The sequence below is a fragment of the Pinus tabuliformis genome, chromosome 7 (genome assembly GCF_031772625.1).
Source record: "Pinus tabuliformis cultivar Carrire ecotype Pingquan chromosome 7, CPIR1, whole genome shotgun sequence".
NCBI classification, from domain to species: Eukaryota; Viridiplantae; Streptophyta; class Pinopsida; order Pinales; family Pinaceae; genus Pinus; species Pinus tabuliformis.
The window spans coordinates 896,925,666-896,952,221 of NC_142293.1; the positions used below are offsets into that span (position 1 = coordinate 896,925,666).

Below are 26,556 nucleotides of genomic sequence, written 5' to 3' on the forward strand. Positions count from 1 at the left end.
TAAAAGTTTGCATCACCTTCAAATACGTTCAAAATGCTAAAAAAGCTTTCTGTTAAAGGTCAGGCTTGCTCCCGAGTATTGCTCCGGAGTATTCATGTAGCACTCTACACGGCTCGTTCGAAATTTAGATTTGAAATTGAAGAGATTGCGTTAGGAAGGTGAACTAGTCGATCCTTTAATTGCTTGGTAGTGGCTGCGAAATATGTTAGTTGATGGTGATAGTGGAAATATTCTTGAAACATGCTATGGCCATATACTAATAGTGTGATGGACTTAATATATCATAATAGTGTGATAGACTTAATATATCATTATTAATGTGGGTCTGAATTATATATCGGAGTTGTTTTTAGTGTGATTGAATTATATATCAGAGTTGTTTTTAGTGTCATTTTTGAAAAAATTTGGTGTGGAATTTGTCTCAAAAAATTGAACTAAAAATTTGTTTTGTATTATTTAAACTAGTTTTTTTTATTATATATATGGATTCAACTTTTTGGAAAATTTCAGTACAATTCAATTGTACGAAGACCAATAAACTTGTGATTTCAATAAATTCCTACCATATTTTAGAAAAATTTAAACTTAAAATCTTCCAAAAAAAATTTCGTCACAAACAACTGTGACTATATAATAGACTTCCCACATTGCTCTACAAACAAGCCCAATATAGTTTTAATTGAATTTAAATTTAGTATAAAAAATAAGATTTCACTTATGATGAAAAGATGTTAATGCTTCCGTACAGACCCCACGCGCTGAATCGTGGATGGCACACAATGTTACTTCTATTCATTTAAGTTGAGCTGAACCGGAGAAGATGCTCAAAGTGTCAAAAGATGTTAATATTGCCGTGCATATAGTAGTAATGACCATAAGTCTTTACATAATAAATTGTGATTGGAATATTAATATTATGTAAACACTTAGGTAAATATAATATATAATTTTTAAATTTCGATTTATATTTAAATTTAATATTATTTTATTATGTTTATAGGTGTTTTTTATTTATTTATTGAAATTGGCTATTTTAATACATTTGTTAATTAATCATTTTGATAGGATGGTCTAAGTTGAAAGATGCAGGTATATTTTAATGACCACTAGTTTATCAATAAATAAAATTAAAATTAATGACTTCTTTGCATACTTAAGTCAAGTATTTAAACCTTGTTTAAAATAATTTTTTATCAAATATTGATTAAATTTTTACTCTTATATGACCACTTATAATGATTAGAAAACTTAAATTAAAAATTATTAAAAATTCTCTATGCTGATGTAATGGAGGTTGATTTACATTCTTAAAGGTATGGTGGTTGGATCATGGAAGAATAATGGCAAAGTGTATAAATAAAATTAAGGTTTCTTGCCCGAGCATTCTCATAAACCTAGCCTGTTTATGCAATCATATTCTCTTCGATGGGACATATATAAAGACAAAGAAAACTTAAAAACGCCTATTATTCTATTATTCTGTTATATATATTAGTAATATTACAAACTTTTATAGTTATAAATATTAGTAATATTACAAACTTTTACAAATATTGCGTCATTTCAATATTACAAACCGTTTTAATATTCCATGTTTTCACTATTAAAATTTATAATATTGAGTTATAATGAGTTTTTAATATTGGTTTAATATATCTATTTGTATTCATTTTAACATTAAAATTTAGATCAATAATTAATAATAGCAATAAAAAAAATAATCATAATATAAATTCGATAATAAAAAAATAATAATGATTTTATAGAATTATTGTTTACCATTACAAAGTTAAAATATTAATATAATAAGTAAATATCGCATAATCAATTTAAATATTAATTAATATATTAATATATTATTTAAAAATATTAATTAATACATTAATATATTTTTAATAGCACTAATTTAATAATAGTTTGTTTATTAATATAATATTTAATAAAAGTTTCATGGTTTTAACTTGTCAGCTCGAGAGGCGAACTAGGGTTTCTGCAACTCGTCCTAGGGTTTCTGCAGCCCCTGCTACGGCAGGCTCCACTGACATAGCTCAGCCTTGACAGAACCAGGGTGGATCGGAGGTTTCGTGGTCCTGCCATAAGTGCGAAGGAACATGCAGCCCCCTCAGGGGGAGGGCGATGCGCCTCCCCCAAAAAATGATAGCCAAAAGCAGCGGATCGAAGACACTGACAAGGAAGACAGACAGAATGAGGACAATACGAACAACAGCAAGCAACAGGACAATGAACAAGATCAGAAAGACAAAACCAAAGCAAGTTCCTCCACATGTAGACCGGTGGCCACTCACAGGCCAAAAGTGGAATTTCCCAGTCACCGAATCAATGCCAGAATACAATTTATGAGGGATCATGCGTTGATTGGCAAGTTTATTGGAATATGGCCAACTGAGAAAGCGTTAAGGAGCTGGATAAATACCAAATGGAACCCAAAGGGCCACATCACTTTGCATCTAGGACCGAAGGGGTTTTTTACGGCTGTTTTTAACTGCTTGGAAGATCGCAACAGGATTATGGATGGGGGTCCTTACTTCTTCAATTCTGCAAGTCTATATCTCAAAGGGTGGGTTGAACGATTCAATTCAGATAAGGAAGACCTCAGCTATGCTCCTGTCTGGAAAAGGTTGTACTCGCTTCCTTGGGAATATTGGGAAGAAAGCTCCCTCCAAGAGATTGGAAATGCTCTGGGCGATTTCATCAAGGTTGTAGAGGAAACAAAATTATGCAGATACACATCATATGCCCGGATCTGCGTTTATATGGACCTCAAGCAAGCCCTGCCAGATACGGTAAGTCTCTTCCATGAAGATGTTGAATGGATTCAACTAATAGATTATGAGCATGTACCATTTAGATGTAGGAAATGCCATGACCTAGGACACCTCTATAGAGATTGTCCTCTGAACAGGAAACCCCCTCCTCAAATGGGCTCAGACAATCAGGTGTCTGACGGTTTTACCAAAGTGGTAAACCGCAGAAGAGGGAACAAGAAATCGACAGCCAATACCAAGACCAATCAAGTTAACATGTCAAAACCCTCAACGAGCAACAGCTTTGCTGCTCTGGCCAGTAATGATGTGCAAGATTCTGATAATGTACCTCAAAATGACAAAGAAACCAGCAAAGAGCAGCCGAATGGGACTACACAGTAGCCAGGGGAAATCTTATTCAATAAATCAACCCTTCAATCCCAAACCAAAACTTAGGCTTGGAGTTTTCAAGGAATGGAAGTCGATAATCCTGAACCCAGTACAAAGGTGCTGAAGGAAAGAGAGGAAGACTCTCAAGAACCCCAGATCATGGAGGAAGACCCTGAGAATATTGATATTGGTGAACTAGATATTCTAGGACTCGAGCAAGCATGCAAGACAAGGAACTTTGACAAAATACCAGACCGGCAAGTGGACAACCTGGTGGAGGTCCTCAATCGCGCACAAAAGAAGTACTCTCTAGGAGTCCAGATCGGCAGTCAATGGGATGGAAAGTTCATCACCAAAGACAGCAAGAAGCGAGGAAGAAAAACCACCCTCGAAAGAACCATCAAGATAGGCGAAGTGCTAGTTGAGTCAGGTAGATACGCCAAGCTGACCAAGTACTTCAATGTCAATCCCAACCCTTCTCAATGAAGTTGATATCATGGAATATTAGGGGGCTCAATAGCCCTAGGAAAGGCAGACTACTAAAAAATATGCTCATGCAGGAAAAACCAAATATACTCTTTTTGCAAGAAACAAAATGTAACTCGACAGTCTTGGAAAAAATAGCAGCGAAAGCCTGGCCAGGAGGGCTAGTAACAACTGTTGATGCTCAAGGGGCATCGGGAGGACTGGCAGTTCTCTGGGATGCACGAGTAATTCAACTTGACAATATACATGCAAACAAGAACTTCATCCAGGCAATATTTCATATAATCGGCACCAATACCCATGGCCATATGACTAATGTATATTTCCCTCAGGAAACCATACACAAAGCTGAAATCTTGGATACCTTATTAGAGCTTAACTCAAATAGGCTATACCTGCTTTGGATATCTAAAGGTGATTTTAACATGATAGCAAGAATGGAGGAAAAGCAGGGAGGCAGAAGCAGAAGAAACATAGATGGGAATCTACTAAAGGACTTTATTCAAAACAACTGGCTGGTAGATCTACCTTCAAATAATGGCATGTTCACTTGGAACAATAAAAGAGATGGACCGCAACAAATAGCTTCACGTCTCGATAGATTTCTAATATCAGACAATGCAACTCACCTGGGTGGGGAATTCATTGCTTCCATCCTTCCAGTATCAGGCTCTGATCACTGGCCCATAGCTCTCCAATGGAACCGTCCAAGCAACAGTATTGGGCGTCCCTTCCGGTTTGAGGACTTTTGGTTAACTCATCCGGATTTCAATGAATTTTTTAGATCAACATGGCTCAAGTTCAATCCCTCTAGTGGTACTAAGATGTCTATATTCCAGCAGAAACTAAAGCACCTTAAAGGAGAAATTAAACACTGGAATCATACCACTTTTGGCAATATTTTCAAAGCACAGGCAGCCCTCAATCAAGAAATGAAGAATGTTCAGCAAAGGATCATTATAGAAGGATGCTCCGAGGAACTCGTAAAGCAGGAACAAGCTATCGAATCCCAAATCCTAGATAGAGCACAACAGGAGGAAACTCTTTGGAGGCAGAAATCGAGGATCAAATGGCTTAAGGATGGGGAAAAGAATAAAAAATTCTTTCACAAAACCACAGTGCAGCGTAGAATGAATAATTACATTTCCCACATCAAAAACGAGCAGGGAGACAGAATTGAAATGCATGAAGGCATTGAAGATGAGTTTCTCAGATACTTTAAAAAAGCTCATCAAGAACCCAGCATAGATAGAATGTCTGCTATAAACAAAGTTCTAAGGAACATTCCAAAACTAATTACAGAGGAGCATAATCTTCTCCTCCTTAAGCCCACAAGTCTGGAGGAAGTCGAAAATGCTATGCATCAGTTGAAAGCAGGGAAAGCACCGGTCTGGATGGATTCACCTCCAACTTTTTTCATAACTTTTGGGATCTAATCAAAGTGGAGGTCTGGCAAGTTGTTGAATAATCTCGCACTTTACGATGGATGTACCCAGGGCTGAATGCCACCTTCCTTGCTTTAATCCGCAAGGCAAAGGAAACCAATACTCCAGACAAGTACAGACCGATTTCTCTATGCAACATCATTTACAAGATTGTCTCAAAAGTTATAGCTACCAGACTGAAACCATTGCTCCCTCTCATTATTTTGCCCAAGCAATCTGGTTATGTAGAAGGTCGGCAGATAACGGATGGTATTATTTTAACTCATGAAATAATCCACTCTTTGAAGCAAACAAAAAAACCAGGTATGTTGCTTAAAATCGATTTGTCTAAAGCTTTTAATAGTATCAGCTGGGTTTACATTCAAAAAATCCTAACTGCTTTTGGCTTTGCCCCTTCCTCGGTTAGATGGATTGCCAATCTTTTGTCTTCCTTGTTCTTTTCTGTGCTTATCAATGGTATCCCTTCGCCCACGTTTCGTCCTTCTAGGGGTATCAGGCAGGGAGATCCCCTTTCACCTTTTCTTTTTTTTATTATGGCAGAAGGACTAGGTCGAAGTCTAAAATCCTCTCTGCTTTCCCAGCGTCTCAAAGGCCTATCTTTTTGCAATTCTCCTACCTATTCCCACCAGCAATTCGTGGACGATAACATGCTTTTTGGTCATCCCTCGGTTCAAGAAGCTCGCCTTCTCAAAGCCCTCCTAGCGAACTTCTCTGAAGCTTCAGGAGCCCTTATCAATCGTGTCAAATCTCAAATCTTTTTCTTTAATACCCCAGCTCCCACTCAAAGAGCCATAGCCCGTATTGTTGGTTTAACCATTGCTTCCCTTCCATCCAAATACCTGGGAACTCCCTTAATAGCCTTGGCCCTCAAGCACTCCTCTTGGAAAGACCTGTTAGAAAAGCTAGAAGCGAGGCTCTTCCTCTGGACTCATAGAGCTCTTAACATGGCCAACAGACTTGCTCTCATTAAAGTTGTTCTCCACTCCATGCCCTTGTATCTTTTCTCTATTCTAGCAGCTCCTAGATGGGTTCTCAAGGATATATAGAATCTCCAGCGCATCTTCTTATGGGGCAATTCATGCCCTAATCGAAAGTGGGCTCTGGTCAAATGGGACAATGTGTGTCTTCTGAAAAAGGCTGGGGGTATTGGAATAAAAGATCCACGGCACAATAATAAGGTAATGGGAGCTAAAATTTGGTGGAGGTGGCTCACAAATCCTAACACCCCCTAGGCCTCCCTTTGGACAGCAAAATATGCAAACAATATCCCTATTGAAGAAATAATTCGAATGTCAGAAGTAAGCACAGGGTCTGTAATTTGGAATTTGGCCATTCAACATAGGGATCTAATACAACAGCATAGTTTCTGGGAAGTTAAGAGTGGTAACACAACAAGATTCTGGGAAGACTCCTGGCAGCAGCTTCCAAAGATAAAGGACACTCTCTCTAACCTTCCCCTATCAGAGCAAGATATAAATCAGCTAGCAAAGGTTAATCAGTTCTGGAACCCTTCTTCCACACAGGGATACAGACAATGGATGGATGCCAAACAAATTCTGGTGCACGGCTCTGAGCAAACTCAGCTCTCTCTCTCCTCAGAATTACAAAAGCGGCAAATCCTCTTCTCAGAAGGATCGGACATTCTCAGATGGGGATATGAAGAGAAAGGCACTTTCACCACAAGGGAAGCATATAAGATAATTATCAAAGAAAGGATAATCAAAGACACTTTATGGGATAAAATTTGGCATTCCTCAAACTGGCCGAAGGTGTCTACATTTTTATGGCTCCTATGTCACAATAAAATTCTCACATGGGATAATCTCAGAAAAAGGTGCTTCTCTGGCCCATCTATATGTCTCAACTGTAAGCAAGAAGAGGAATCAGCTATACATCTAATGCAAACCTGTCAAATAGGACGGAAGCTGTGGGAAAAGGTTACCTTCCGATGCCAAAAAGAAGGCAAAGTGCAAGGGGATATCAGAGCTACTATTCATAATTAGAGTCAAGAGCCATATCAAAGCAAACTCCTAAACACACTTTGGCAGCTTATTCCTGGTCTACTGATGTGGAACATCTGGAAGGAGCGGAATCGAAGAGTTTTTAAGGATCAATCAATGTCTATAGAGCAGATATGGACCAAATTACACCAGAACATTAAAGAGACACTATCTATTAAAGCCTGGTCCCAAGAAGATTTTCCATCACTGCCGCAGGAACAATCAGTCTGGGCCAACTGGAAGATACATTTAAATCAAAAGCCTACTCTTAAAGACAATCCTACTAAGAATAAAAAAAGGCCAACAAAATGGATTCCGCCGCCTAGAAACATGTTCGAACTCAACTTCGACGGAGTTTCAAAGGGTAATCCGAGAAAAGCAAGTTACGGGGGAGTCTTCAGGGATCATTATGGCACTCCTCAACTCATCTTTCTCGGCTCAAAAGGTTGGGACTCCAATAACTCAGCGGAATTGGAAGGACTATGGCGAGGTCTCACCCTGGCTCAGGACAAAAGCTTTTTTCCGCTTATCATAGAAGGGGATTCGCAAATCATCATAAACATGGTCACAAAACTAATGCAGGGCTCCCCCACACATAAGGTCAGTAGTAGTTCGAGAATGGCTCAAAGGCTCGAGCTAATAGACAAATGGCTTTCTCAACATCAAGCAATTTCTTTCAAACACACTAAGCGGGAAGGAAATAAGCTGGCTCATTTTCTTGCTAATATAGGAGTAGAAATTGGGGTCGATCTCTTTGTAGGTTCAATCTCCAGCATAGCCTCCAAGGATCAACTCTCTGATTTCCATAATATTGTGAAGGATGATATGATTCAGGAGGATGATACACACTCGGATGCGGGCGTTAATGCTGTGCATTTATGAGGGTTCATTCATTGCAGGCAGCTGTCCTTGCACCTGGCTCGGGGACAAGGATTGCATATCTCAATGGCATGCGATATCAATTGGACAGAGGACGGAATTATGGTTGCAGAGATCGTCTTCAATGCGTGCTTGGTTCGAGAGTTTACGCTCGATGTTTTATGCATGGCCTGGTGTCTGGTTCACGCCATTGCCCACGTCTCTTTCCACCTCCACCTGATTTTCTTCCCGCACCCCTGTTTCGTTCAGGTAGTCTGGAAGCATGCTTGGGTTTTAAGTCTTGCCTGGTTCGTCTGTGTTCAGTCCTTCCCCCTTCAGGTCTGCCATTTTCCCTTACTTGGTTGCTCAGTTAATTCGAAGATGCCTCGTTGTCGAGGAGTCTCTCGCCGTGGAGGCAATACTGGTAATAGAGGCAGGGCCTCTCATTCTGCTCCTCAGAACATAATCCCTATTGCTTCTGCCTCCCCGTCCTCTCCGCCCTCCGGCCATGCTAGACCTCTCCCGCACAACTCCTTTCAAACAACCTGCTTCACCTTCCACATCAGGCTCAACAGGCCAGTGTTGTCAGCCAGCATCACTGTTATTCTTGCTGAGGAGGAGGATAAACCCAGCAGCTCGGCCCACACCACCACCTCTCAGTCTCAGGATGACAGTGTCCTTCAGGGGGAGATGGTTGGGGTCGTGTTTAATGAAGACAACATGCAGGAAGACGGCACTGTTCCTGAGGCGCCTCAGCCTCCGGCAGAATCAAGTTAGCGTGAGGTGCTTGCTTGTGGGCTGGCTCATCATCCAGGTAGCATCTTGAATCTGGTAATTCCTCCAGATGGTGGTATCGAGGGGAATGCAGACAATGAATTCGTCACTTGGATTGCCTCTTCCAGCCAGGTGGACAAGGATGCGCCCGACTCTCCGCAACATGTCGAATGATGCTGGTTCATTGCCTACGGGTGGCACTCTTGCCTCTGCTCTGTTTTATTTTATGTTATGCGTTTATGTTTTGGGTCTCTGGTTACTGTTCTTGTCTCAGTTCTCGTTTTGTATCGGTGCGAGCCAACTTAATCTGATGTGCAGCAACAATTCTTGGCTCGGCAAGCCTTGTTTTTGCCTCAATTTTGTTCATGGCGGGTATGACAGAATGTTTACCAGTAAAGCCATAGTAGGCGATAGTAATGTTGTGTTAGACTCAGAACAGGATTATTTTTTTGTATGTCAGGGTCTAACAAATCATGTTTTGAAGTCTCTCAATCCTGAAAGGGCAGATAGCAGGATCTATATGTCTCAGAATCTCTGGCTGAGGGCTGGCTTCTGCCCCCTCTGAGGTCTCGACCTCCATGTACATATTTTTCTCTTTTTTAATAGAATTAGTCTTTACGCAGAAAAAAATATATAATATTTAGTATTTAATACATTACTAATATGGTATTAGTATAATATTAAGGAATATATAACATTAATAACATTTAAATTTAATTATTAATATTGATTTTAAATATGACTTTTAATTAAATTTTAATCTTAATCTTAATTATTAATATTAATATTATTAATAACATTCACACTATAACTATAAATAATATTAACATTATAATTGTAAAAAATATTAACAACCTCTCGTCTTAACAAAAATATTAATAAATTTTGATAATAGAATATAAATGGGTAATATTCATTATTATTAATAATATTAATTAATATGAATATGAATATTATTTTTAATATTTATAATATTTATAATATTAATTTTAATGTTAATTATTCATATTAATAACATTTAATTAATAATATTAATATTATTAATGACATTAATATTGATAAATAATATTAGTATTGAAAATAATATTAATAAATTTTAATTTAGAATATTCTTTATTATTATTATTATTATTATTATTATTATTTTATTTTATTAATATTAATATTAATTAATAATTTTTTTATCAATAACATTAACATTAATAACATTAAAATATCTATAAAATTTTAATATTATTGATTAATATTAATATTAATTTTTATATTGATAATAATATTAATTATTAATATTGTCCACTCGAGGTAGCTGAAGTGGCGATGACAGTGGAATGAAGTCTTACTGAACCAAAGATCTTGGGTTCGAATCTTGTACTACCCTCCCCCATTCGAGGGTGAATAATGAACATGTAAAATAAAAAATGTGAGAGTACCAAGCTTATATATATATATATATATATATATATATATATATATATATATATATATATATATATATATATATATATTATTAATATTATTTTGAGTAGTAATTATTAATATTAATATTAAGTCATATGAATGTGAATATTAATATTACTTTTAATTTATTAATATTTATTTTAACATTAATTAATAATATTAAATAGTATTATCATGGTCAACCATAGTCCAACATTACATTGTAACAAAGATTTCTGCGATATGAAAATAAACCATGGTCAACCATGGTCCAATGTCACATTGTTAAAAATATTGTGTCAAAATGAAAATCAACTGTGATCGATCATGGTGAACCATGGTCAATAATCATGGTCACATTGTAACCAAGATTGTCTGTTGGTCCAACATCACATTATGACACCCATGGTCATCCATGATCCAACATCGAATTGTGGCAAATATTATCTCAATATGAAAATCAACCATGGTTCTATTAGCACTCAGTAATTTTACGAGGTTGCAGATGAAAATCACCAAGGTAACCACAAACCAACTTTGGAAGATGGGATCTAGCCCTCCCAGCGTTAGAGAGGGCTCTCTCTATAAGATTTAAATTTGTTTGATTGAATATTAGGCTAGTTATGAAGTTTGGGGTTTGATTTGTATTTGAATGGTTGGTTGATAACTAGATTTCCATTGGGCTATGGAGTATGTTACATAAAATAAACATTAACTACAGTATCTACAGATAGATCTCACAGGGAAAGGTAGCCAAACCGAATGGATTCTTAAAGTCCGTGAAATGGAGAAGAAGAACAGATTAAGGTCCACTTTTAAAAATAGAGAATTTTTACTTGAATTCAATATTCAAAGATCAGAAGAAAACATAGAAATTATTCTTAGCTTGATGCAAAGTGTAGATTTAAACAAATTCTGCCCTTTATTTATCTATTGAATAATTTAGATTTGAAAAACAAATATGTGATATAAACTGAGAAGTATAAATACAGAAGACAGATAAATGTACTTCACCAAAAACTTGACACATGAATCCTGTGAAAGAGCTTCTGTATTACTTGGAAAATCTGATGATGCTTTAGAAAAATATACAATAGAGTTCTTCATACAAAAACCAACCCTTGATACTTCTGAAGATGAAGCATTTATAAATAATTAAAAAAAATATTATGTCAGAATGACTAGGACATATATAAAAAATAATAAAACTTAATCAATATAACTTATTACAATGATATCAAGGAAATTGGAAGTATCTAAAGTGGTGGCACTGAAATGGGGGAATAGCTGGCTATGAGGCGCTCAGATTTTTGCATGCACTGTAACATTGACCTGTGCCATAGAGACCTCCTTTTACTCCAGTAACTCACAGATTTTATCCCAACACTATTCACTTGGGATATTCATCTTCATCAACTTTTTGTACACTTCATCGAATTCAGTATATTTGTAAAATGTCAGTCGTATGATGAATAGATTTGGAATTACATATTGAATATCAAGATCGTATGAAAATGCTTCCAGAAAAGACTTTCTTGTCATACTGGGTCTTCCATATGTAACCTTTGAACTATCTCTTACCTTGGTCATAATCTTCTCACTATAATCTCACCACGTACTGAGCTTGTCCTTAATCACTAACAGGTTTGGAAGTCCTTTCTTGTAGAGAGGCTCCATCTTGGCAAAGAGTTTCTATATACCTGTGTTCATAATTTGACCCTTCTCTTCAAGTTGCCTCATGAGATTCCTTTTAGTAAGAACCTTCTTGACTTCCAAATCATTTCAGTCATATCTTCAATTTTCATCTCTTCCAGTTCCTGATTTTTCGTGGAGTTTAGAAATTTGATGAGCTCAGTGGTCTCATTGGGTTTATCTCCTAGTTTCTTTCTGACCTGCTCAATGGCTTCATTGCACTGTTCAATTAGATCCTGTTGCTAAAAAATGATTTGGATTGAAGGCCAAATGTATTCCATGTCTTCATTGATCCTTTTTCAGATATTTTCCTTTACTTGTACGAATGTATTTCCCATGGCACAATCTTTTCCCATCTTCTCCAATCTCTAAGATGTCATTTGGGACTTCCGTGTTTCTATCATGTAGGCAATTTAAAACCTTGTACTCTGTTCTTGTAGAATCTTTACCTCCAACTTCAGTTTCTTTATCTCTTCTCCCTATATAGACATATTTTCCATAGATTGAGCTAACTTAACTAAGTCATCAACAACTGATGTAGGAGGCATGGTAGAAGATGATGCTCCCGCTATCGTGGTTGATGTAGGGACACCTACTTGTAGTAGAGATGTAATGGGAATTTCATCGAGAGGAACAACTGCAAGTTGTGAACTTTGTTCCTTTTCCTTTATTAGCTTATCCGTTTCTACTTCCATTGCTTTGATTTAGGTATTGTGTTCCACTAGAAGCTTCAGCATATTTTCATTATGTAGCTCTGTCTCTCCAAGTTCCTTGGCCTGGGGGTCTTCTGTCACTGGCAACCTCAACTGCTTCTTTAAGGCTGCAATGTCAACATTTTTCTTTTTGATTATCTCCTCCATGGATTTCAAATTGTTTGGACCAAAGCATGCTTTGATCACCATTTCTTCCATGTATTTGCTTCTGGTATCTTTGGCAAGTGAGGACACTTTCTCCAATTTGAGTTGATATTGAACATTATTTAGAGTAGGTTGTAGTTTAGAGGCAGTGATAACAGTATGTGTGAAAGTAGAATATACCATCTCTCCCACCTATCAGTGCATATCTATTTGATCTAAAGGATGGACATCCTTTGCCTCAAATTCAAAAGTGGCTTGTTTGAAATTTTCTGTTGACTTTGGTTGAGGGACTTGGGCCTGTAAGAATGCCATATGAATCCTTCCCTTTTTTGTGTCATATGCAGAGATGAGTCTGTGCTGGATGGAGGAAGATTTCTTCCTAAATTGAGCTAATATATTATCATGAATGGCTTCATTTATCTCCTTAATCTCCTTGTATCTCTCAAAAATGTCCAAATACCTTTGCTCTATGGATGTTTCTGGTGTCTGAGGGATAGTAGCTAAAATCTCTTTAGCAGCTGAGGATGAAGGGACTCTGTGGTACCACTATCTAGTTTTAAATTCTTCAAACCTGAGAGCACAATAGTCCCTTGTGTGTCCTACAGTGATGGGAAGTTTATTTGAGAGCCTGTTTTAATATTCTTAGTGTATATTTTGAATTCTTGGGCTGAAATTTCTGTGACTGATAGATAATCATCATCTCTTGGTCTCTTATTTATCTTCTCTCTGGGTATGGGAGTCTCTGAAGTTGTCCTAGGAACTACCTACTCCTTCGCCTCCTGCAATGTATTTTCTAGCCAACTGTGTTGGTTCATATATTTCTCTATTTCTATCATTTGAGTATGAACATAGGGTGTGGCTTTTTGCCAAAAGACCAAGTGAAGCTAAGAGGGAAGTTCATTTGTTTCAGTAGGAGGTCTTCTTCCTCTCATGTTGCTCTAATTTTGTAGATGAATGGTCCTATCTGCGTTTTGATTCGTAACTGAGATTTCTTCATGGCTACCACGAAATGGATGTTATCAGAATGAATTATTTGCCTGATGTTCTCCAAGGAAAATATTCTCATTGGCAAATACTTAGGAAGCTTATATGGTGGAAGCTCTGAACCATGTACTCTTATTTCTGTGAATGACTCGTAAAGGTATTAGTCCCCTGTTTTGACCTGTTCACTAAGTTGTAAAATCTTTTGAATATCTTCACTAATCCTTGGGACCTACTCGCCACTCAAAAACTAAGTTGATAGATACATAAACTGGTCTATGAACTCTGAGAACTTGAATTCCTATGATTTTCTTCTGACTAAGGAAGTCCAAAAGACATCAAACTGAGCCTCTCCTTATTAATCAAGCTTCTGCACTGAGAATGGAAACTTATATGTTTGAGAGAACATAAACATGTACCTGAGAATTGAAGAATATTTGAACATTCATTTAGTTAAAAACTAAAGGAATTGTTCATGAATTACATTTGCTAGGAGGTGACCATAGACAAAGGTGACTAATGGTCCTTCTTCTGAAGAAAGGGTGGATAAAAAACCTAGAATAGGCTCATCTATCCATTCATTTGAATAATAACTAAGAATGGATGACAAGACAAAGATAATCATCTTGTCCTTTGATGGAACATAGAAGAGGTATATGGAGGATTTTTCTTAGGGAGTTGAGAGTCTTCAGGGGGGGTGGGGGGATTTCAAAAATGGCAGCTCTGTGGGGGAAGGTTAATTTCTGGTAAATTCATCTCAGAGCTTCAAGAGAGAAAGGGGAGAGGGAATCACTATGGGGAACCTGCAACATTTGATTTATGCTGTCAGCTATGATGGTGAAGAGAATTTCACCATTTGGGGAGATAATTGCCCTCTTTCTCGAAAGGAAAGAGTCTTGGCATCTTATAAAGAATTCGGGAAAATGATAGGACTGAGGGACAACAAATAGAGGAAGTCTGGATTGCCAGAGGTGTATCTCATTAGATTGATCAAGGGAATTATCCTAAAACCAATAGCGTAATTCGAAGAGGTCTAATTCACATTGTGTTTCAGCAGTCTTGTAGTCTTTGTCACCAAGTTGAATGTGACCTAAATCAACATGGGGAGTGAGAATAGGATTTACTACAGGGGCGACTTTAGGTGCCACTTTAGTTGCAGAATGGAGAATGGAAGAATATAAAAACCGGAAATCATAGTGTGTTCAATAATTGGTGGGAACATAGAGTGGCAGACCTATGTAAATTTATCAAAATCAAGCACGAAAATGTTGTTGTGAGATATGAGCGGAATAGAGGTAAGAATGATGGTCATGAGGCAAAGAGAGAAAAGGTGTGGTTGTAGGTGAGAGTTTGATTTTTATTAGCCACAAACAAGCCTTAACCATTGGATTAATAGTCTTATTAGGGCATTAATTTTTGTAATCAATGCGAAAAATGGAAACAAAATTTATGGAGGGTGCAATTGTTGTGGACGTGGCAGTTGAGGATTGGTGGGTGAGTGGTGTGGGACCATTGGCGGGAGTGACAGGAGTAAGGGCACATGGTGAGATGGGAGTGGGAGCTGCGAGAGGACATGGAGGCGACACATGGCAGGAAGGCGGGTTGAGGTGGGATGGCAATATAATTTTCGGAGGGGGGGCAGGCGGTATCCGATAACTAGAGGGAGAGGGGCTCGAAATACCATGGTGGCAACACCTAGGGGAGTGGTAAACTACTTTTCGAACTACCCCTATCATTAAACATTATCGCTTCGAGGGGGGGGGGGTTCTGAAACCTATTGTGGGTCATCGGATCAATTTAATGGGTGATCGGGGGTTCATGAAAAAGTCGTGGGTTTAACATCGGTTGTTCCCACCACATATTTACACATATGCATTATAAACCAATGTCCAAGACTTTGGTGAATGAACCACTTTTGAAATTTATATTAAAAAACCTTTATTTTTCGTATCCTGATGCTTTTCTAAAGTATATAAGGGTGCGTTTAAATGTTAAAACCATGTCACTTTTTTTCATTCTAAAGAGATTTAAAAATATTTATTTCAAACACTAAACTAAGCTACTCAACTACAAGAATCTAGATTATACAGTTCGATTAACTTTATTCACCTATTATACCTATCTAATCTTGGCCAAGATTACACTGTTTGGCTAATTTATTCACTCTAATCTAATTAACATAAAATTAAATGAGCTTGAATGTGAATAAACTATATGTCTCAAGAAGAAAGGTCTTGTTGCATTTTAAACAAGCTCCACACAATTTCATAATTTATTATTTGCATAGCCAGAAGGCTAGAAGTGGTACTTAAGCTAGCATCACTTTCATATTTATTCATTTTTTGTTGGGTTCATTTATCATTTCTTTTATTTTCCTCTTTTTTTTTTTTTATTTATGCCCTATTTTCATTTTTTATTTTCATTTTTCTATCTTTTAGGAAATCATTTGGAGAAAGAAATCATATTTATAGTCTGAAATACTGAAAGAAATTATTCAATTATCATTTGATCCTATAAATTATAGGACACTGACAGGTCCAACATTGCATTCTGACAAAAATCTTCTCAATATGAAAATCAATCATGGCCAACCATGGTCAACAATCGTCGACCATGTTTATTTTAGGGTTTATATACCTTGGGTATATAATATTAAGCCCTTAGATTTAATATTATTTTCTTGGGTTTGTAATCCTTTGAGTTTTTAGTATTAATCCCTTGCATTTATTAGACTCTTGGGTTTATAATATTAAGCCCTTGGGTTTATTAATCTATTAGGGTCCATATTCCTAGGGTATAATATTATTCATTGGATTTATAATATTAGTCCTAGGATTTAATATAAACCCCTTGGATTTATAATCATGGTAAACCATGGTCAAACATAGTGCAATGTCACATTGTGACAAAGGTTGTCTCGATATGAAAATCAACCATTTTCAACCATCGTTAACCATTTTCATTCACGGTGAACCATGGTCCAATGTCACATTATAACAAAGATTGTCTCAATATGAAAATCAACCATGGTCAACCATGGTCAACAATGGTCGAACGTCACATTGTGACAAAAATTGTCTCAATATCAAAATCAACCATGGTCAACCATTATAAACCATGGTCTAATGTCATATTGTGACAAAGATTTCCTCAATATCAAAATGAACCATGGTAAATCATGGTCAAATATCGTCAAGAGCGATGCTTACATCGTGACAAAGATTATCTCATAGTGTAACATCACATTCTCACAACCATGGTCATCCATGGCCAACCATGGTCCAACGTCGCATTGTGACAAATATTGTCAATATGAAAATCAACCATTCTCAGTCATGGTCAACCATGGTCAACCATGCTCCAACGTCACATTTTGATAAATATTCTCTTAATATGAAAATCAATCATGGTCAGCCATGATCAAAAGTCACATTCCGACAAATATTATCTCAAAATGAAAATCAATCGTGGTCAGTCATGATCAACCATGTTTGTTTTAGGTTTTATGATATTCATCTTAGGGTTTATATAACTTGGGTTTACAATATTAATCCTTTTGGTTTGTTAGATTTTAGTGTTAATCCATTGTTTTTATTAGTACCTTTGGTTTATAATATCAATCCCTTTGGTTTATTGATCTAAGGGTTCATATTCTTAGGGTATAATATTATTGATAGGGTTTATAATATTAATCCTAGTGTTTAATATAGATCCATTGGGTTTATACTCCATTAGGTTTATAATATAAAGTCCTTGGGTTTATGATATTAATGATAGGGTTAATGTTCCTAGGATTTAATATTAAACATATTGTTTATAATATTAATCCCTAGGGTTTATTAATTTTAGGGTTTATATTCCTATGGTTTAATACTCATTATAGGGTTTAATGTTATTCTATTGGGTTTATAACCCCTTGAGATTTTAATATTAAACCACTGTCAAACTTGATAAATCATGGTTAACCATGTTTATTTTATGGTTTATAATATTTATCTAAGGTTTTATATAACTTGGGTTTATAATATTAATACTTTTTGTTTTTTAGGTTTTTAGTATTAATCCCTTGTTGTTATTAGTGCCTTGGGTTTATAATATCAATCCCTTGGGAATATTAATCTAAGGGTTCATATTCCTAGGGTATAATATTATTGATAGGGTTTATAATATTAACCATAGGGTTTAATATAGATTCCTTGGGTTTATAATCCATTTGGTTTATGATATAAATTCCTTGGGTTTATAATATTAATCATAGGGTTTATATTCATAGGGTTTAATATTAATCCTAATGTTTACAATAGTAATAAGTTAGGTAAATTAATCATAGAGTTTATATTCCTAGGGTTTAATATTCACATTGTCACATTACAAAACTTGGGTTTAATACATGGTTTATAATATTAGGACCTTTTAATATTTAGTTTATAATTCTAAATTTTAATATTGGCCTATATAGTTTCTAGTATTAGGGTTTATAATATTAATCTTAGCGTTTATCAATCCCTTGGATTTTTAATATTAGTTCTATGAGTTTATTAATCCCTTAGGTTTATAATATGAATCCCAATTATTCCCCTCAGTTTATAATCCATTGAGTTTATAATATTAATCCTAAGTTTCATAATATTAATATTAGGGTTTACATTCCTAGGGTTTAATATTAATCCTAGGATTTAATTTTATTTCCTTCACTTTATAATCCCTATATATTTTAATATTAATCCAATGGATTTAGTAATACCTTGGGTTTCTAATATTAATCAAAGGATTTATATTCCTAGGGTTTAAAATTAAGCTTGTGGTTTATAATATTAGTCTTAGGGTTAAATATTACTCATTTTAACTTATAATCCCTTGCGTTTATAATATTAACCCCTTGGGCTTATTAATCTTAGGGTTTATATTCCTAGGATTTAATATTAATCATAAGGTTTGATGATGTTCCCTTGGGTTTTAATATTAATCCCTTGGGTTTATTAATTATATAGGTTTATAATGTTGATCATAATGTTTATAATATTAATCTTAAGGTTTAATTTTTATTTTAGGGTTTATAGTATTTATCTTAGGGTTTATATGCCTTGGGTTCATAATATTAATCTTGTGTGTTTCATATTATTCTTGTGGGTTTATAATCCCATATGTTTATTACTCTCTTTCATTTATGATATCAATCCCTTGGATTTATTAATATAAGGGTTCATATTCCATGTGTATAATATCATCCATAAGGTTTATAATATTAATCCTAGGGTTTAATTTAAATCTCTTGGGTTTATAATCTATTGGGTTTATAATACAAATTCCTTAGTTTTATTAATCCCCTCGTTTAGAATATTAATATATTGGGTTTAATATAAATATTAATCTCTTGGATTTATTTTTTGTTTAATATTAATATCTTGGATTTATAATTTGTAATATTATGACCTATAATATTAATCCTCGATGTTTATAATACTAGTGTGTTGGGTTTACTGATCCCTTGGCTTTATAACATTAATCTGTTGGGTTTATTAATCCCTTTATATTTATAATATTGATAATTAATTGCGTTCATTAATCCCCAGGGTTTAAAGGTCTTGGAATTCTAATATTAATAATGAGTTGGGTTAATTAATCATAGGGTTTATAACATTAATCGTTATAGTCCATTGGGCTTATAATATAAATTTGAGGGTTTAATATTCTTCCTTTAGGTTTATTTTCTCTTGTGTCTATAATATTAATCCCTTGGATTTACTTTCGCTCGAGTTTATACTATTAATCCTTTGGGTTTATAATATTGAGATTTTTAATATTGGTTTTATAATATCACACTCAATATAAGGGTTTGAAATGTTCAATTTATAGTGTTGGGTTTTATAATTTTACTGTTTATAGTATTAATATTAATATTGATCCCTTATGTTTATAATATTTATCACTTGGACTCATAATATTTATAATCCCCTCGGTTTATAATATTAATCCATTGGGTCTATTATTCCTAAGGGTTTCTAAAATTAATCACTTTGGTTTATATCATTAATATTTTGGGTTTATTATTAGAATTTATAATACTAATCTTAATCTATGGTTTATACCGGCAATACCAGATTATGATGCTAATCTTAGGGTTTATAATATTAATATTAGGGCTTATAATATTGGGTTTGATGGTGTTAGGATTTATAGTATTCATTTTAATATTAAAGTTTAATATCATGATGTATCACATTGTTCTTATTAATAATGTAACATTTTAATCCGAGGATTTGGCTTTTTCCCTTGGGTTTATAATATTAATCCCCTAGGTTTATTTTTAGTAATATTAAGGTTTAATGATTTTCCCTTAGGTTTATTTTGAGTTGGGTTTATGATATTAATTCCTAGGATTTATTTTCCCTTAGGTTTATTAATCCTTTGGGTTCATTATTCTTAATCATAGGGTTTAATTTTTTCCCTTTGTGTTTATTTTCCCTTGAGTTTAGAATACTAAATCATTGTGTTTATTTCCCCTTAGGTTTACAATATCTGTCCATTGGATTTGTCATATTGCAATTTTTTATTTTGGGTTTATAATATTTCATACTATGAAAAATCAATCATTGTCAACCATAGTCAACCATGTTTGGTTTAATGTTTATGAGATTTATCTTAGGGATTATATACCATAGATTTGCAATATTAATCCTTTGGGTTTTTTAGGTTTTTAGTATTAATCCCTTGTTTTTATTAGTACCTTGGGTTTATAATATTAATCCTAGGGTTTAATATAGATCCCTTGGTTTTATAATCCATTAGTTTTATAATATAAATTCCTTGGGTTTATGATATTAATCATAGGGTTTATGTTCCTAGGGTTTAATATTAAGCCTAGTGTTTACAATATTAATCCCTTGGGTTAATTAATTTTAGGGTTTATATTCCTATGGTTTAATATTTATCCTATGGTTTAATATTATTCTATTAGGTTTATAATCCCTTGGGTTTTTAATATTAAACCATGGTCAACCATGATAAATCATGGTTAACCATGGTCAACCATGTTTGTTTTATGGTTTATAGTATTTATCTTAAGGTTTATATACATTGGATTTATACTATTAATCCTTTGTGGTTTTTTGGCTTTTATTATTAATCCCTTGTTTTTATTAGTGCCTTGGTTTTATAATATCAACCCCTTTGTTTTATTAATATAAGGGTTCATATTCCTAGGGTATAATATTATTGATAGCATTTATAATATTAACCCTAGGGTTTAATATAGATCCATTGGGTTTATAATCTATGATATAAATTCCTTGGTTTTATAATATTAATACTAGGGTTTATATTCATAGGGTTTAATATTCATATTATTACATTGCAAAACTTGGGTTTAATACAGGATTTATAATACTAGAGCCTTTAATATTCGACTTATAATATTAAAATTTAATATTGTCTTTATAATTTGTAGTATTAGGGTTTATAATCTTAATCTTAGGGTTTAATGTCAATCCTTTGGGTTTATCAATCCCTTCGATTTTTAATATTTATCCTTTGGGATTATTAATCCCTTAGGTTTATAATATTAATCCGTTGGAGTTAAAATTATTCTCCTCGGCTTATAATCCATTGAGTTTATAATATTAATACTTTATGTTTATTAATTCCTTGGATCTATAGTATTAATCTCTTGGGTTTATAATATTAATCCTAAGGTTCATAATATTAATATTAGGGTTTATGTCCTTAGGGTTTAATATTAATCCAATGGGTTTATTTTCATTCGAGTTTATAATATTAATCATTTGGATTTATAATATTGAGATTTATAATTTTAGTGTTTATAGTATTAATATTAATCCTTTATGTTTATTAATCCTAAGGGTTTATAATATTTATCGATTGGATTGATAATATTTATAATCCCCTCGGCTTCTAATATTAACCAATTGGGTCTATTATTCCTAAGGGTTTATAAAATTAATCACTTCGGTTTATATCATTAATATATTGGGTTTATTATTAGAGTTGATAATACTGATCTTAATGTTTAGTTTATATCATTAATATCTTGGGTATATTATTAGAGTTTATGATACTCATCTTAGGGTTTATAATATTAATCTTAGGGCTTATAATATTGGATTTGATGGTGTTAGGATTTACAATATTCAGTCTAATACTAATGTTTGATTTCATGATGTACCACATTGCTCTTATCAATAATGTAACATTTTAATCCTAGTATTTAGCTTTTTCCATTTAGTTTATTTTCCCTTGGGTTTATAATATTAATCATTTGGGTTTCTTTTTATTAATCTTAAGGTTTAATCATTTTCCTTTAGTTTTATTTCTAGTTGGGTTTATAATATTAATTCCTATGATTTAATTTCCCTTAGGTTTATTAATCCTTTGGGTTTATTATTCTTAATCTTACGGTTTAATATTTTTCCCTTCTGTTTCTTTTCCCTTGGGTTTATTTCACGTGTTTATAATAATAGTCCATTGGATTTGTGATGTTGCAGTCTTTTATTTTTGTTTTATAAGGTTGCATTTAGTATCACTATATGAAATGTTGAGTTTTCAATATTAGGGTATATAATATTGGCTTTAATATTGATTTTTCAATATTAAGGTTTATAATATTAATTTTAGGGATATAATATTAATATGAGAGTTTATAATGTTGGATTTTATAGTATGAGGGCTTATAATAATTGATTTAATATTAGAGTTTAATATTGTTATGTTGAAATGGTTCATAAATTTATCATTGTGTATGAAAGATATTTATAATTATATTAATATGTTAATAAATGTATATTAATCATTTTTTTTTTCTCGGTAAAACTATTCTATTATTTACATTAGCAGATAACAATTACAGCATTACATGACAGAAAGAACCAGCTGCGTGGAGGTGATGGCAGCATGGAACAGCAGAGTTCGCAGTCTGAGAGGACGAACCAGACCAAAAAGCAATCCCACGTAGGGGTGCCAGTGGAGCAGCAAACTAATCCCGTGCAGGGGAGCCAAACATTTCCCAACCACAAAGAAGAAAAGTCCCATAACACAGATAATTTCTCAACAACATTGAGACAGACAATAACACCACAGCTTTGACACAAGAGCATATCCGAAAACATCAAAAGTGACCAAATGCCCTCACTATCGGGCAATAGAGACCTGATAAGAAGCCGCAGCTAGTCTTCAGGATCCTCCTCCACTACCCTACACCACCCGAATTTCACCATGTCCTGAGCCTCCTCCGTAGCTGTCGGAACGGGCTCCATCTTGACATCCTCATTTTGGCTGATCATCGTCTCCCTAGCGCTAGTGGGACCAACAAGTGGCCTTTCCGATACATTCACAGGATTTGCAGAAGGTGTCCCCATGGCTCTCACGGAGCCAGTAGTTGGCATCGTCCCCCGTTGGGTGCTGGAATCGCCCTCATCTTGGGTCTCCTCAATGAAGAGCACCGAGACATGGGCACTGATCCTGGGATGGTTCGAAGAACTGTTGAAATTGAAAATTGCTGAGCCAAAGGAGGGCGAGGAAGAGGGCCCAGGAGCGCTGGCATCAAAAAATTGGCTGGACCGAAGGAGGCTTGCTCCTTGAGTGTGAGGGAATGGCAATGGCAGTGATGGGGAGAGTCTTCGTCGACTGGAGTGCATGAGGACCCACCTCGGGAGGTGCCTCGATGGCTGAGCATTCATTGTCGAGGTTGAACCATGACTGCAGGGCCGAATAGAGTCTCTTTGCCTGAGGCCGAGATAGAGCTCACAACTGAATTGAATCCCAGAACAGCCAAGGAGAGACCATACGCAGGTGGGGGAGTGGCCCAAACAGATGGGAAAGGATCCTGCAGGAAAGTAGAAAGACCAATGCTTGGAGCGACCAGCAGCGCCAGAGGCATTGTGAATCCCATACTGCATCCCTATATAACACATCTACCTTTGCCTTGAGGCTCTCCCGCCATTACTGTGGCATTCATGGGAGCTGAGGAGCCTGACCCTGCGTCGCGTGCAGAGGTGAATGGAGCATTTATGCTCCTCTGCTATATGATTTTAATTCCGATCCCGTGCCGCTGAGAGTGTCCCTTCCCCCATGTGTAAACAACTCCTCTGCGCATGGCGGGCAGGTGGCCGCCGATGATTGCCCGTCCCATCTCCTCAAGCACCCGCATCCGGGGGGGCAGCATCGTTTTGGACCAGACGAGTGCATTCCTATGCCTGATCATGATTCGATATACTGTCTAGAGTCCCTGTGAGTAGAGTATTCTCATTTTCCACCACTAAATTGGCCATAAGGTCAGCGACCTTGTTGCCTTCCCTCTTTATGTGATTGAAGGTGATGGCCCTATTACTGTGAAGCGCTTGTTCTATGGCTTCCAGTCTTGCTTCAAGCCTCCAACTAGTGGCTATTTTCCTTGCATGAGATCCATTTAGGAGTTGCTTGGCCATGTTAATTAGGATCTGGGAATCTCCTTCCACCTCCAGGGGATGGAAGTTGTGTTTCCATGAAAGAAGGAGACCTTGCCATAGACCCTCTAACTCAGCCGAGTTATTGGTGTCCCACCCAATGTTTCCATAGTAGATCAGAAGAGGCGAGCCTACATGATTTCTAAAAATTCCGCCAAAGCCTGCAGTTCCAGGATTGCCCTTTGAGGCTCCATCAAAGTTAAGCTTGAAGGTGTGCTTTGGAGGGGCAGTCCAGGAGACCTTTTTTATGTTGCTGCTTTTAGGGGGGGCTTTGTTGTGAGATTCCTGAGGGAGTTGCATATTCCAGTTCTCCCAGATGGCTTTCTCATTGTCTAGAGTCAGAAGGTCCTCCTTAGTCCATGAGCGGAGCATCAGTGTCTCTTTGAGATTCACATAGAGCGTGCTCCAGATACTTTCTAGAAAGGAGCATTGATCTTTGAATATGCGCTTGTTCCTTTCTTTCCATATGCTCCATAAGAGGAGCCCGGGGATTATTTTCCATAAATGGTTGAGAATTTCACTTTTATATGGATTCTTTTGCCAATGACGCAAAGAGTTTGTGATATCGTCCGCAAGTCTGCATCTTCTTTGACATCTGAAGCTTGCCTTCTCCCACAACTGATTGGCTAAGGGGCAAGAGTCCAAGAGGTGTTGGAGTGTTTCCTCCTGGGATTTACAATTAACACAGATAGAGGGGCCATGATAGTTTCTTCGTCTAAGTTTATCCCAGGTGAGGATTCTCTGATGTCCGACCAGCCAAAGGAAGAAGGAGACTTTAGGCCAAGAGCCTAACCCCCAGATTTTGCTCCAAATTGGGTCAGGGGGCATAGAGTCTGTGCACATAATTTTGTAGGCCTCGGAAGTGGTAAATGCGCCTTTAGGCTTGTAACCCCATCGTAGAATGTCCCTGCCTTCAGAGTATCTAATGCTCCTTTTGCGAAGCTCCCTTTCCAGATCCTCAATGAATGGGTGTTCCTCATTTCTGCTGAGCTGGTCACCTTGTTTCCATTTCTTGAAGCCTTGCTTTGTCTCCTGAGACCAATACTGCCAAATCTTTTCCTGTTGTTGTTCCTCTCCGATGTAGTTTGGAAGCGGATGGAGAATGTGGCTAAGCTATGGCATTTGGTTCCAGGCATCTGTCTAGAATCGTGTTGTTCTTCCATTTCTTACTTCCCAAAAACTGTGCTGCTGAATCAACTGGAAGTGTTGTTTGGCCGCATTCCATATTAGTGAGCCTTTGACATTGGGAGTAAATCTGATGAGCTCCTCCTGAGGTCTGTGATTGGTGTATTTGGCAGTCCAAATGGCAGCCCAAGGTTTTTCTGGGGTAGAGAGCCATTGCCACCAAATTTTGGTGCTCATGATAGCATTGCTGTGATTGGGATCCCTCAGGCCAATGCCCCCTTTTTCCTTGGGCATGCAGACAGTGGTCCATTTTACAAGAGCCCATTTGCGGTTTGTAGCTGAATTTCCCCATAGGAAGCCACACTGTAGATCCCGAATTCTTTTTAAGACCCATTTAGGCGCCGCTAGGATTGAGAATAAGTAAAGCGGCATTGCCTGTAGTACTGCTTTAATGAGCACTACACGACTGGCAATGTTCAGTGTTCTGTGCGTCCAAAGGTTGAGGCGGGATTCAAGCTTCTCGATGAGAATGCACCGGGAGGAGTGCTTGATGGTTGAAGTAGTAAGGGGGGCTCCAAGGTACTTGGACGGGAGAGTGGCAATGGGAAACCCCAATATCCGGGCTACAACATTCTTAACAACAGGCGGGGTGTGAAAGAAAAAGATCTGCGACTTGGTATTGTTGATACTGGTTCCTGAGGCCTCAGAGAAGTCATTAAGAAGGGATTTGAAGCAAGAGGCTTCTTGTACTGAAGGGTAGCCAAAGAGCATGTTGTCATCAAAAAACTGCTGATGAGTTATTGCAAGGGAGTGGTGAATGGAGAGCCCTTTTAGCTGTTGGGAGAGGAGGGCATGTTTGATGTGACGTCCCAGGCCTTTTGCCATTAATACAAAGAGGAAGGGGGAGAGGGGATCGCCCTGCCTGATTCCTCGAGAGGGACTAAAGGGTTGAGATGGGATTCCTTTCACAAGAATGGAAAAGAAGGATGAGGAGATAAGACTCATAATCCAACGTATCCACATAGGAGAGAATCCAAAGGCAATTAACATTTTCTGAATGTAAGTCCAGCTGAGCTTATCAAAGGCTTTAGAAAGATCAAGCTTAAGAATCATACCTGCCTGATTAGAATGCTTGAGGAAGTGTATAATCTCATGCCAGAGGATGATGCCGTCCAGGATCTGTCTCCCTTCCACATAACCAGATTGTTCAGGTGAGATGAGCAAGGGCAAGAGGGGCTTTAACCTGTTGGCGATAACTTTAGAGATCACTTTGTATATGATGTTGCAGA

General features: G+C 36.2%; 1 protein-coding gene across 1 annotated transcript; it reads left to right on the forward strand.

The window, feature by feature from the left end:
• The first annotated feature begins 3,709 nt into the window (after positions 1-3,709).
• Positions 3,710-5,077, forward strand: LOC149250502 (uncharacterized). The gene has a single exon (XM_089453669.1). The coding sequence runs from the start codon at positions 3,710-3,712 to the stop codon at positions 5,075-5,077; it is 1,368 nt and encodes a 455-aa protein (XP_089309795.1).
• The last annotated feature ends 21,479 nt before the right edge of the window (positions 5,078-26,556 follow it).